Genomic DNA, 15,542 nt, shown 5'->3' on the forward strand with positions numbered 1-15,542 from the left:
GACTTACAATTACCTAAAGAACACTGCAATGGCTTACAATTACCTAAAGAACACGGCAATGGCTTACAATTACCTAAAGAACACATCAATGACTTACAATTACCTAAAGAACACTGCAATGACTTACAATTACCTAAAGAACACTGCAATGACTTACAATTACCTAAAGAACATTGCAACGGCTTACAATTACCTTAAGAACACGGCAACGGCTTACAATTACCTAAAGAACACGGCAACGGCTTACTATTACCTAAAGAACACGGCAATGGCTTACAATTACCTAAAGAACACGGCAATGGCTGACAATTACCTAAAGAACACTGCGATGGCTTACAACTACCTAAAGAACACTGCAATGGCTTACAATTACCTAAAAAACACGGCAAGGGCTTACAATTACCTAAAGAACACGGCAATGACTTACAATTACCTAAAGAACACTGCAATGGCTTACAATTACCTTAAGAACACGGCAATGACTTACAATTACCTAAAGAACACTGCAATGGCTTACAATTACCTTAAGAACACGGCAATGGCTTACAATTACCTAAAGAACACGGCAATGGCTTACAACTACCTAAAGAACACGGCAATGACTTACAATTACCTAAAGAACACGGCAATGGCTTACAATTACCTAAAGAACACTGCAATGACTTACAATTACCTAAAGAACACTGCAATGGCTTACAATTACCTAAAGAACACGGCAATGGCTTACAATTACCTAAAGAACACATCAATGACTTACAATTACCTAAAGAACACTGCAATGACTTACAATTACCTAAAGAACACTGCAATGACTTACAATTACCTAAAGAACATTGCAACGGCTTACAATTACCTTAAGAACACGGCAACGGCTTACAATTACCTAAAGAACATGGCAACGGCTTACAATTACCTAAAGAACACGGCAACGGCTTACTATTACCTAAAGAACACGGCAATGGCTTACAATTACCTAAAGAACACGGCAATGGCTGACAATTACCTAAAGAACACTGCGATGGCTTACAACTACCTAAAGAACACTGCAATGGCTTACAATTACCTAAAGAACATTGCAACGGCTTACAATTACCTTAAGAACATGGCAACGGCTTACAATTACCTAAAGAACACGGCAACGGCTTACAATTACCTAAAGAACACGGCAACGGCTTACAATTACCTAAAGAACATGGCAACGGCTTACAATTACCTAAAGAACACGGCAATGGCTTACAACTACCTAAAGAACACGGCAACAGCTTACAATTACCTAAAGAACACGGCAATGGCTTACAATTACCTAAAGAACATGGCAACGGCTTACAATTACCTAAAGAACACTGCAATGGCTTACAATTACCTAAAGAACACTGCAATGGCTTACAATTACCTAAAGAACACTGCAATGACTAACAATTACCTAAAGAACACGGCAATGGCTTACAATTACCTAAAGAACACTGCAATGGCTTACAATTACCTAAAAAACACGGCAATGGCTTACAATTACCTAAAGAACACGGCAATGGCTTACAATTACCTAAAGAACACGGCAAAGGCTTACAATTACCTAAAGAACACGGCAATGGCTTACAATTACCTAAAGAACACGGCAATGGCTTACAATTACCTAAAGAAATCACAAATCAATCAATACAATACCCAGTTTATCACAACAACATTGTACTTAGTTTTATACTCACTGTGATCATCAATATATATAGGAGAATGTATGGGCGAGGGGAGAATCGGTGAAGCATGTCCAGAGGGACCACGACTACCACCTGCTTCTGACCCGTCAGAAGGGCGTCGGAATAATATTTCATTATTGTTAGGAAGATACAAGTTTGGTTTCTTTTTATACCTGAAAATATATGAAAAAGGTCAATTATATAATTGTTATATATACAACTTGCAGTAAAATGAAGAAAACAAATAATAATCTCCCATGAAGCTGTGGTCACATATATAATAATAGTGTCTCCAGAATTATGACATCCTGGTTTACATCAATTCCAAACAAAAAATATACTTGAAGGTCTAAATCTAAACTGACCATTTATATCACCTGAAATAAGCTGTTATAAGCAGGGTCTATCTAAAACATGTATTTCAATAAGTACTATCATAGCGGTATTTGTATGAGGCTGACTTGTTCAAATCAAATGTATTTAACCAAATCAAATTTTTTTTAACTGACTGTTGTACATTGTCATTCTAGTACAGCCTTATAGAAAGCTTGTCGAATTGACAACAACAAAAATTATCATGGCACTTGAACAAATTCTACTTATCATTCAGGAGAGCCCTATTATCATACTCCTCCTGACATACTTTGAATTTATTCCCCTACTTATGTCATAGATACTTATTTATCAGCATTAAACTTATACTGTAAATTTTTATTATTGACAAAAATGTGACAGGGCTGTAATCGCATTAATTGCATTAATTCAAAACTCATGTTCAATTTTTTTTGTATAAATTAAACAGAATTTTTCTCAATTATAAAAACCTAGAATAATAATGAATTTACAGTATAAGTAAATTAAAATCACGTTTAAGTCTAAAATGATGAAATCACAATATAAATCCACGCAATTATTTCTGAATTTAAAGTACTAGATTCTTAATTGTTTGATGTAAGATTTGCTAAACCTTAACTTTTTTTTTTGTTGATTTCATAGGAACAAGGTATCAGTGAACAGGGTATCAGTTCAGAGAATGTATCGGTCAACAGGGTATCAGTCGACAGAGTAGTATCAGTAACAGGGTATAAGTCAACAGGGTATCAAATAAACACTAAATATATGTATTATAATTTATACATTGTAGTAAGTATATCTATCATAATTTCATTACAAGTCCAATGTATATGCTTTATCTAAATATATATTAAATAGTACTTCTAAAATAGAATTATATTTATGTATAGGGAAACTACAGACTAATACAGGGGTAAAATAAAGGTAACAATAAATCCATATAATAACCTGCATTTCAATTTATTAAACAAACATCCTTCCTTAGCCCAGTATGTTATATAAATATATACCAACATCCAGACAGATTAAACAAACAAGAAAGTAGACAGAGGTGTATCAAGACAAGTAGACAGGGGTGTATCAATCAAGACAAGCAGACAGGAGTGTATCAAGCAAGACGAGTAGACAGGAGTGTATCAAGCAAGACAAGTAGACAGGGGTGTATCAATCAAGACAAGTAGACAGGGGTGTATCAAGCAAGACAAGTAGACAGGGGTGTATCAAGCAAGACAAGTAGACAGGGGTGTATCAAGCAAGACAAGTAGACAGGGGTGTATCAAGCAAGACAAGTAGACAGGGGTGTACCAATCAAGACAAGTAGACAGAGGTGTGTCAATCAAGACAGGTCAACAGAGATGTGTCAATCAAGACAGGTTGACAGAGATGTGTCAATCAAGACAAGTAGACAGAGATGTGTCAACTAATATGTATCCATAAAGACAAGTAGACAGGGATTTATCAAACAAAGAAAGTAGAGAGAGAGATGTTTCAAACAAGACAAGTTGTCAGAGATGTTCCAACCAAGACATGCCCAAATTAATAACCGACATTGTCACAAAAATCCGGTTAAAAATGTGTGAAACAAGACAAGTAGCTATAGACACAGATGTGTCAAACAAAGAAAGTAGACAGAGATGTGTCAAACAAAGAAAGAAGACACCTATGTGTCAAACAAGACAAGTAGAAACAGATGTGTCAAATTAGACAAGACAAGTAGACACAGATGTGTCAAATTAGACAAGACAAATAGAAACAGATGTGTCCAAAAAGACAAGTAGAAACAGAGGTGTCAAATCAAACAAGACAAGTTAACACAGATGTGTCAAGTTAGACAAGGTTAGTAGACACAGATGTGTCAAATTAGACAAGGTTAGTAGACACAGATGTGTCAAATTAGACAAGGTTAGTAGACACAGATGTATCAAACATGATGTTTAATTACTAGCAAAATATCACAAGAACATTAGACACTAAGATTTATATTATGTTAATGAATCATTTTATTCCTGAACAAAGCAGCTGTAAAAAAAACAGGAGATGAACACATATAACAAATGTTACTAACTGATTTCTTAATCCTGAATCAACTTTTGTAGGCTTAGTCAAGACTAAGTTCAATTTAATTTTATCTTGACAATAACATCTCTGCATGAAAATTAAACAGTTTGAATTTTAGAAATACCGGTAATTATATACATGTAGAAAGTTAAAGCTAGATTGTAAAAAAAATATAACAGCATGAAATATTTCCATGTATACAGTATGTTTTAATAATTGTAAGCTTGAAACTATCAATCAAAGCAAATTAAAGAAGATGTGGAATAAGCAGAAATTCTCAATCAGACCAAAACAAGAAAACTATTCAAGTAAACCGAAAACTCTTTCAGAGCAAAACAGTTTTTTTTAAAAGTAAAAAGAAAGTCTCCATCAGAGCAATAATAAGACTTCAGAATGAGCAGAAAACTCCCAATCAGAGCAAAACAAGAGTATATCAGTTTCAAGAGAAATCTTTTAATCTGATCAAAACTAGAACACTTCAGTCAGCAGAAACTCTCTGAGCAAACCAAAAATTTATCAGAGTAAGCAGAAAGAATCAAATCAGAGCAAAACAATGAGAAGAGTTAGCAGAAATTTCAAATTCAAGCAAAACTATTAGCATCAAGATAAATCTCTCAATCTGATCAAAACTAAAGGACTTCAAAGTCAGCTGATAAATACAAGTACCTCAAAGCAAAAGAAGAAGACTTAAGAGTCAGCGGAAAATAAACAGTTCATCAAACAACAAAACCAGATTCAGTCATAAGTATCATGTGTTAACATTAATTGTATGGAATATTTGACCTTATACCATTGGAGATTAAAATTTGTATAAATATTAACTAGGATAATAATACACCGGTTGTTTGACTATTTTATACTTTGTGCAGCAGTTTTACTCAAGCCTATAAGCGACTGTTTATAAAAGATTTTCAAAATTCAAGCATTACAAGCGGTTTGATAGAAGGCCAATAAAGTTTCATCATCAGGGCCCTCACCTACTATCAAATTCTTCTTCTTTAATGGTCATGATCTGCTTGTGCAACCTTGTCAGAAAGAAATAATATGTTTGGCAGTTTTGTTTATAGATTATTAGATGGTAATGGTAACGGTTATGATTTAAAACATGGTTAGATTAGTAAAAGAAGATTGGAATCTTGATGAACTTCATGGAGAACAATCACACTTTGATTTGGTCCCTTTACACCAGGGGAATTAAGTAGGATCCCATTATCCCTTATGGTTATAAGGTATCATAGGATAATCTCACTCCAACAAAAAATGAAAAATAATCACCCTCCTTAATATCACTACACCATTCAGTTACATTTGCGCAAATATAAATTTATATTCATCATTTGGTTAATGTATTATACATGTATGTACAAATTGTACGTACAATATCATGGAAAAACCTGTATTAATTGGGAAAAGCTCCATACCCATACATGCCATACTTTTATTCTTTTTCTAAAAATAACATGACATACACTTAATTTGGGCAAAATTTTAAAATTTTCTTTCATGTTTAATTTAGATTCCCTATCTCTTTAAGGCCACAAACATAAAAATGAAGAGATGTGGTATGATTGCCATATGTTTACTATACACCATTTTAAGACAACAAATCTTATGAAAACTAACCCAAATATCACATTTATTTTTACATGGAACAAAATTCCTATTATAACTTGTAGAGACAAACAGCAAAATGTATGTGTGAATGTACTTTGAATTGAGACCACACTTTTTTTTCTATGAAATGTAACTTGGTTATGATATATTGTAACTGTGTGCTACTAGAGGTGTCCTCTTTGACACAAAACACACATATTAATATTTTATACAGGACACTAAAAAATGTAGTTATTTTCATAGAGTGTATTTATCTTTAAATAACAATTTATTAACGCTAAGGTATATTTCATTGAAAACATATTTGTATGGTGTTCAGATTCCAACCAAAGAATGTGTTAAACTTATAGAAGAGATGAAGATATCAGAGTATTAACTTCACACTATGTCACAGTGTTATGATTCACACCAGCACCTGGTCACACTAGAGAGTGTTTTACCTGTGTTTCCCTCCATTTACACTGTAATTCACACCAAACAAAAAGTATAATAAAATATTCATTTATTTGTATGCATAGAAGTGAGTCTATATAATTGACAAGTTTAAAATGTGCATTGAAAACAATGTTCCTGTACAAACTAAGGCACTTTTTACTTTATAAAAAGTTAAAAGTTTTCCTGTCCCTAAATCAACCTTTTTACCATTTGTACATAAAAAGGAAAGCAAGTTGTCTTGTATACTGTGTTGGTTACAGTAATAAAATAATTTAAAAGATTTTTTTCAGCTGCAATATAAATGAAATCCTTACATAAGCAATTTGAAATACTGAAAAGATTTTGTTCAGCTACAATGTAAATGAAATCCTTACATAAGCAATTTGAAATACTGAAAAAAAGTATTTCAAATTACTGTTACAGTTTTATGTAGGGTAAAATCAAAGATCTGTACTGTTAATAGTACTATCATCGATCATGGTCATTGAACAAATTTATTAAAATTCATGTCCAGTTTTCTTACATGACTGACATAGAACAAATTTAACATGTGAATTTGTCCCTGACCACTAAAGCAGCCTTAAGCAAAATAAAATGACTACACTGTAGAAAGTTTACCTTGCCTGCAAGTGTGATTCTTCTATAATTTGTGTGTTGAAATAGGTTTATAATAAATTATAAATGATGTTAAAATACATACGCTTTTATGCCGTCTATATCTGTAACTTTATTGGCTAGTTGTGACTCATGAGATTTACTCTTCTTGATTGGTTGATATTCAGGTATCAGGTGATTTTTCTTGTTTGGCGGAGGCGTACTAGGATATCGTGAATTATTGGCAGCTTTTGGTCTAACTAAAGGGGGAGTTGGAGGAGGAGTTCGCCTGTAAATAAAATTTAATAATTACCAAAATATGATTGTGATGTATAATTGACTTATCTTATTCTATATCTCTTATATATAACTTACCATATTCTGTGTCTATCTATAGATACATAACTTACCGTATTCTTTCTATCTATATATGACTTACCTTATTCTGTCTCTATCTATATATAACTTACCTCCTTCTATCTGTATCTATATATAACTTATCTTATTCTGTCTCTATCTGTATATAACTTATCTTATTCTGTCTATCTATATATAACTTACCTTATTCTGTCTCTATCTATATATAACTTACCTTATTCTGTCTCTATCTATATATAACTTACATTATTCTGTCTCTATCTATATATATAACTCACCATATTCTTTCTATCTATATATGACTTATCTTATTCTTTCTCTATCTATATATAACTTACCTCATTCTATCTGTATCTATAAATAACTTATCTTATTCTGTCTCTATCTATATTTAACTTATCTTATTCTGTCTCTATCTATATATAACTTATCTTATTCTGTCTCTATCTATATATGACTTACCTTATTCTGTCTCTATATATAACTTACCTTATTCTGTCTCTATCTATATATAACTAACCTTATTCTGTCTCTATCTATATATATATATATATATATATAACTAACCTTATTATTTCTCTATCTATACATAACTTACCTTATTCTGTCTATATATAATCTACCTTATTCCGTTTCTATCTATATATATATAACTTACCTTATTCTGTCTCTATCTATATAAGGTACAGGAGATGATGGGGTGCTTTGTGATGGTGTTGGCAATGATAATGGTTGTGATGCCTCTGACGGTAGTGACGACACAGACTGACGGCCACTGGCTGTTGAATATTTTGGAGAACTACTACTAAATGGACTACTGGAAGCAGATTTATAATTGGACCAACTAAGGTCATCTCCATCACAACTGTTTCTACTATCTCCATGCAGCTGCTTATCTGTAACACAAAACTATATACTTTAAACCGTTATTTATAAAATATATCTTCAGTGTGTAGTAATTACATAAACTTTCCTTAACCCTGAAATTGGATTCCTTATAAAGAAGTAAATATAGAACCAAATCTGTAATAGAGATTTTTCAGTCATATCTTCTTTACCTGTTCCAACTTTTTAATTGGCAAATGCAATTGGGTCAAGAATCATATTAGTTTCTGCATCGGCGGTAATGGTAACGTTTTCTTCTGTTGCTCAGTCCATATTGTTAACTTGGATATGTGTGATGGCTCGTTTCGAAGCTGAGACATTTTTACATATGTGGTTAAATTTTCGTGGTACGAAGTTTGATTACTTTTCCCGTAAATTAGCAAACTCAGAGTATCCTTTTCCGATGCGGCTCCTCGTGGTAAAAAATCCCATTTTTAACACAATAAGTTCATTGAAAATTTAATACTTTGAACACATTCAATAGCTCCATAGATCTTACACATTTATTCTGTGTTCCCCTACTTTTTAAATTAACACAAATGATTTAGCTCAGCGACTTGTTTATCATAGAAAAGTGTCAAATATCACTACACAGAGATTTTTTGTTAACACATGACTTTTGCAGTCAGAGCTCTGACATAAACAAGTCAGAATAAAATGACTTCCATAGGTCAGATATAATTTGATGTAAGTGTTGTCTCCCTTCTTGCACTCAACATAATATGACTTGTACAGGTCAGTTTATGTCAGACTTTAATTTATCATAAAATGACTCCCACAGGTCAGCTTTTGCATAAAATATTGTGACTTAATATCTTCATATTCTAATAAGATTGATGTCCCTTTTTAATGCATTTTGACTTAGAGAGGTCATTTTTGTTCTGACTTGAAGCAGTCATTACTACTACTTTGTTATCAATCTCCATAAAATATAGTGATTACTAGTTTCGAATCAAAGAGTTTAAAAAGTGGGGCTCATCATACCTTCTTCTTTCCAGAATCTTAACATAATATATTTATCTCATCAAATTCAATCATTTCCAAATACAAACAAAAACCAAAGCAGAAAAAATGGATCATACAATTTTCTGTCAATATCAAAAGATTTACAAAATACAATATTGGATACATTTACTAGTACCATGACAATACTTCAAATCTTCCAAGGAAAAAATAAGGGATCTGTTCTCATCCACTTTTAGCTAAATTTATCAAGAGCAAAACATTTATTATTTTAATATTTCATTGGGGTAAATACTGTTGTGCAAACTGACTCAAACAAGTCACACTATGTTCTGACTTCAAAGAGTCAGTCAAAACTAAACTTATTTCAACCTTTAAGTCTAGTACTGTCATATTGATTTAAAAATGTATGGGAAAGCCAGATATAGGACAGAGAAAATATTAAAGGTCCCCTAAATTCACAATGAGAACTATAAAAAAAAATATTTGGTATATTCAATATTTAAATGCATTTTCTTTTAAACAGGTCAAATCATGTTTTGACTTAAAACAGTCAGCCCAAAACTAAATTTATTGAAATTTTTAGAGTGGGGCACTGACATATGATATTAAATGAAAGTATGGGAACGTCAGACATAAGAAATATATGTAAGATCCCCTAAAATAAATAACCATTTGACTTAATTGTTTCTAAACATTTATCAAATAAATTCACAAATGGCAGATTCAGAAGCAAGGCTTAAAGGAAGTACACCTAGCTTTGATTGGAAAATTTGTTCTGCAATCTGACTTGAACAGGTCAAATCATGTTCAGACAAATTGACTTAAACAGGTCAAATGGGCATGTTAGGACAAATTGACTTAAACAGGTCAAATCATGTTCTGACTTAAAAGAGTCTGTCAAAAACTAAATGGCTTGCAAAGATCTGTAAAAGTCGTGCATTATCATGATTGTGATGTGATTGTTAGAATGTATGGATACAAGTAGGAAAAAAAATCACAAAAAATTAAGTCACAATTATAAGAACTATATATATAAAAGATAATTTGGTATATTTTTGATATCTTAATATTTCATTGAGGTAAATCCTGTTGTGCAAACTGACTTGAACAAGTCACATTATGTTCTCACTTCAAGGAGTCAGTAAAAAACTATACTTTAATTAAGTATTGCAACTTTAAGTCTGGGATTGTCATATGCATTTAAGAATGTATAAGAAACTCAGATAAAAGACACCCAATAATAAAGTCACAAAAATGTGGACTATAAAAAGTGTATTTGGTATACTATTATTTAATATTCAAATGTATTTTGTTAACAAATTTCTCCAAATTATTTTAAAATTTTATTATATTTCTATATTTTCATGACTTTTTTCTGTTAAATTAACATTTGGAACTTTCGGTTTTAAAAAAACATTATTTTAACAAGAGTGCACACGCTGAAATGTCTCGCCTTCTATATTAATCATTGATATTATGTTGATAGTCCTAAGTATAAAGCTTTATTACAACTGTCTCATTAACTTAACATTAACCAAAATAACTAAACAAAGACCAATGAACCATGAAAATGAGGTCAAGGTCAGATGAACCATGCCAGGCAGACATGTACAGCTAACAATGCTTCTATACAACATATATAGTTGACCTATTACTTATAGTTTAAGAAAAATTGACCAAAACACAAAAAATTTACACTGTGCAATGAACCGTGAAAATGAGGTCATGGTCAAAAGAACTCTGCCCTACTGACATAAAGATCATAAAATATTTCCATACACCAAATATAGTTGACCTATGGCATATAGTATTAGATAAATAGACCAAAACTCAAAAACTTAACTTTGACCACTGAACCATGAAAATGAGGTCAAGGTCACATGACATCTGCCCGCTAGACATGTACACCTTACAATCATTCCATACAACAAATATAGTAGACCTATTGCATATAGTATGAAAAAAACAGACCAAAACACAAAAAATTAACTATAACCACTGAACCATGAAAATGAGGTCAAGGTCACATGACATCTGCCCGCTAGACATGTACACCTTACAATCATTCCATACAACAAATACAGTAGACCTATTGCATATAGTATGAAAAAAAAACAGACCAAAACACAAAAATTTAACTATAACCACTGAACCATGAAAATGAGGTCAAGGTCAGATGACACCTGCCAGTTGGACATGTACACCTTACAGTCCTTCCATACACTGAATATACAAGCCCTATTGCTTATAGTATCTGAGATACGGACTTGACCACCAAAACTTAACCTTGTTTACTGATGCATGAAATGAGGTCAAGGTCAAGTGAAAACTGTCTGACAGACATGAGGACCTTGCAAGATACGCACATATCAAATATAGTTATCCTATTACTTATAATAAGAGAGAATTCAACATTACAAAAAATCTGAACTTTTTTTTCAAGTGGTCACTGAACCATGAAAATGAGGTCAAGGACATTGGACATATGACTGACGGAAACTTCGTAACATGAGGCATCTATATACAAAGTATGAAGCATCCAGGTCTTCCACCTTCTAAAATATAAAGCTTTTAAGAAGTTAGCTAACACCGCCGCCGTAGCCGCCGCCGCCGCCGCCGGATCACTATCCCTATGTCGAGCTTTCTGCAACAAAAGTTGCAGGCTCGACAAAAACCATTGGACTGAATTGTTTCTTAAAAAAAAATTATGAATTAATTAACTCAACAGTAGCAGATTCAGATATGGAGGGGGCTTAAAGGAGGAAGACTTAGTTTTGATTGGACATTTTTTTTTCTGTCAACTGACTTTAACAGGTCAAATCGTGTTCTGACTTCAAAGAGTCAGTCCCAACTAAATTTATTTCAACTTTTAAGTCTAGTTTTTTTCATATTGATTTAAAAATGTACGGAAAAGCCAGATAAAGACAGAGGAAATAAGGACCTCATACGGCGCAATAATGAGGACTATAAAAAAGTTTATTTTGCATATTCAATATATTTAAATGTATTTTGTTTTAAACCGGTCAAATTATGTTCTGACTTCAAAGAGTCAGTCAAAAACTTCACTAAAGCTAAACAACTTTTTAGTTTGGCATTGTCATATGCATTTAAGAATGTATGGGAAAATCAGATAAAAGACACCCAATAATAAAGTCACAATAATGAGGACTATAAAAAAATGTGTTTGGTATATTTTATATTCAAATGAATTTTGTTTACAAATTTCATCAGATCATCTTTAAATTTTATTATATTTTTGTATTTTCATGACCTTTCTTTTCTGTTAAGTTAACACATGGAACTTTTGGTTTTAAAATATATTATTTTAAACCATTTGACTGAATTGTTTCTAATAAACCTATCAATTAATTAACTCAACAGTAGCAGATTCAGATAAGGGAAAAAGGGGAAGAGAGGGGGGGGCTTAGAAGAAGAAGACCTAGTTTTGATTGGATTTAATTTTCTCTGTAAACTGACTTTAACAGGTCAAATCATGTTCTGACTTTAAAGAGCCAGTCAAAACTAAACTTATTTCAACTTTTAAGTCTAGGATTTTCATATTGATTTTAAAATGTATGGGAAACCAGATAAAAGACTGATGAAATAAGGTCCCCTTAAGTCACAATATTGAGGACTATACAAAAATGTATTTGGTATATTTTATATTCAAATGTATTTTGTTAACAAATTTCATCAAATTAATATCTTAAAAATTTATTCTATTTCCGTATTTTCATGACTTTTTTCTGTTAAGTTAACAAATAGAACTTTTGGTTGTAAAAAACATTATTCTAAAAACCATTTGACTGAATTGTTTCTTAATTTTTTTTTAACTCAACAGTAGCAGATTCAAATAAGGGAAAAGGGGAGGGGCTATGATGAAGAAACCTAGTTTGATTGGATTTTTTTTTTCTGTAAACTGACTTTAACAGGTCAAATCATGTTCTGACTTCAAAGAGTCTGTCAAAACTAAACTTATTTCAACTTTTAAGTCCAGGATTTTCATATTGATTTAAAATGTATGGAACATTTTTATTTGATATATTCAAAATTCAAATGCATTTTGTTTTTTTAGAGATTTTCATCAAATTGTCTTTTCTTTTTTGTTAAGTTAAAACATGGAACTTGTGGTTGCAAAAAAAAATTATATTTTAATAACCATTTGACTGAATTGTTTCTAAAAAAATCAGTAATTAATTAACTCAACAGTAGCAGATTGATATTTAGTGGGGAGGGGGATTAGAGGAAGAACACCTAGCTTTGATAGGACATTTTTTTCCTGTCAACTGACTTTAACAGGTCAAATCGTGTTCTGACTTCAAAAAGTCAGTCCCATCTAAACTTATTTCAACTTTTAAGTCTAGTTTTTTCATATTGATTTAAAAATGTACGGAAAAGCCAGATAAAAGACAGAGGAAATAAGGTCCCCATACAGCGCAATAATTAATGAGGACTATAAAAAAGTTTATTTTGCATATTGATTATTCAATATTTAAATGTATTTTGTTTTAAACTGGTCAAATTATGTTCTGACTTCAAAGAGTCAGTCAAAAACTTCACTTTAACTTATTATTACAACTGTTAAGTCTAGCATTGTCATAAATATATGCATTTAAGAACGTATGGGAAAATCAGATAGAAGAAACCCAATAATAAAGTCACAATAATGAGAACTAATATTTTATATTCAAATATATTTTGTTTACAAATTTCATCAAATCATCTTTAAATTTTATTATATTTCTGTATTTTTATGACCTTTCTTTTCTGTTAAGTTAACACATGGAACTTTTAGTTGTAAAATATATTATTTTAAACCATTTGACTGAATTATTTCTAATAACTTATCAATTAATTAACTCAACAGTAGCAGATTCAATTAAAAGGGAAAAAGGGGGGGGGGGGCTTAGAAGAAGAAGACCTAGTTTTGATTGGATTTAATTTTCTCTGTAAACTGACTTTAACAGGTCAAATCATGTTCTGACTTCAAAGAGTCAGTCAAAACTAAACTTATGTCAACTTTTAAGTCTAGGATTTTCATATTGATTTTAAAATGTATGACAAGCCAGATAAAAGACTGATGAAATATGGTCCCCTCAAGTCACAATATTGAGGACTATAAAAAAAATGTATTTGGTATATTTTATATTCAAATGTATTTTGTTAACAAATTTCATCAAATTTATATCTTAAAAATTTATTTTATTTCTGTATTTTCATGACTTTTTTTTCTGTAAAGTTAACATATATAGAACTTTTGGTTGTAAAAAATCATTATTCTAAAAACCATTTGACTGAATTGTTTCTTAAAAAAAAATAATTATCCCAACAGTAGCAGATTCAGATAAGGAGAAAAAGGGGGGGGGCTAAGATGAAGAAACCTAGTTTGATCGGATTTTTTTTCTGTAAACTGACTTAAACAGGTCAAATCATGTTCTGTTAAAAAAATGTTGAGGAGAAAATACTTAGAAAATCAGACTAAGTTTGGTGACTTTGTTGTCCTTCAAGAAGTGGTACATATAAATACATAATATTTTCACTACAACTATCTATTGGGTGTTTTTAAATAGATTTTTTAGCAACATTTATAACTTTGTAATTTATGTTCAATTGTACACTTGTTATTCTTAATATATATTTTTTTTGGAACAAAATCTTGTCAGGGTTTCTTATGGTACTAGCATGACAAGAGCATTCATATTCTTAAATACTCTAAACATTAAAAACAAGTCATTATCTTCAGATTATTCTGAGTCTTTCTGGCCTTATTAAATTAAAGTCAGAACATTCAGACTTTCATAAGTCAGAACATTCAGACTTTCATAAGTCAGCACATTCTGACTTTCATAAGTCAGAACATTCAGACTTTTATAAGTCAGAACATACTGACTTCCAATGTTCTTCTCACTTCTGTAGAAACAAAGACTATCTATATTTCAAATAAAAGGTTAATGCTTTATGTGGCTAAGCATCTGGGGTAAGAATTATAGATGTGTAACTTCATAGGAAAACATATATGCCATATAATTAGGGATTGACCCTGTATGTCATTCAAATCTTCTTGAAATGACGAACAGGAATATTATATGGTTTAGGGGTGGTGATCCAGACCATTTCAAAAAGGGGGATGGGGATGACCCCCATGGACTTTCCCTTTATTTCATTTGATTCGTTGTATTGTCCCATATAATAATATATAGGCTTAAGGGGTGGGGATCTCAACCGTTTACAAGTTTTCAAACATGAGGGGGTGGGGTGACCCCAAGGGACTTTATCTTTATTTCATTTGATTTGTCTTGTTGTCCTTTACACTAATATATATGGTTCAGGGGTGGGGATCTTGACCATTTACATGTTTTCACACAGTAGGGGTGAACCCCCCCCCCCCCAAGGGACTTCCCCTATATTACATTGGGTTTGTTTTATTTTACCATACAAGAATATATATAGTTTAGGGGTAGGGATCTCGACCGTTTACAAAATATAAGAACATTCGCAAATGGCAGGGGAGGGGGTAAACCCAGAGACTAGCCCGGTATATTTCATTCAAATCAAATTGACATT

General features: G+C 31.7%; 1 protein-coding gene across 6 annotated transcripts in view; it reads right to left on the bottom strand.

Annotated features, from left to right (window-relative positions):
• The window catches only part of LOC143075147 (kinase suppressor of Ras 1-like), a 50,185-nt gene that overhangs the window by 21,972 nt on the left and 12,671 nt on the right, over positions 1-15,542 (bottom strand). For 2 of the 6 annotated variants that reach the window (XM_076250465.1, XM_076250466.1), the window contains exons 4-7: positions 7,786-8,023; positions 6,856-7,038; positions 5,084-5,131; positions 1,707-1,867 (exon numbers count right to left, since the gene is read on the bottom strand). In XM_076250465.1, the coding sequence (XP_076106580.1) occupies positions 1,707-1,867; positions 5,084-5,131; positions 6,856-7,038; positions 7,786-8,023 (630 nt within the window). Of the gene's footprint in view, positions 1-1,706; positions 1,868-5,083; positions 5,132-6,160; positions 6,182-6,855; positions 7,039-7,785; positions 8,024-15,542 lie in introns of all 6 variants that reach the window. The other 4 variants (XM_076250470.1, XM_076250471.1, XM_076250467.1 and 1 more) reach the window with 3 other exon arrangements.

The sequence above is a fragment of the Mytilus galloprovincialis genome, chromosome 5, assembly GCF_965363235.1.
Source record: "Mytilus galloprovincialis chromosome 5, xbMytGall1.hap1.1, whole genome shotgun sequence".
Classification (NCBI taxonomy): Eukaryota; Metazoa; Mollusca; class Bivalvia; order Mytilida; family Mytilidae; genus Mytilus; species Mytilus galloprovincialis.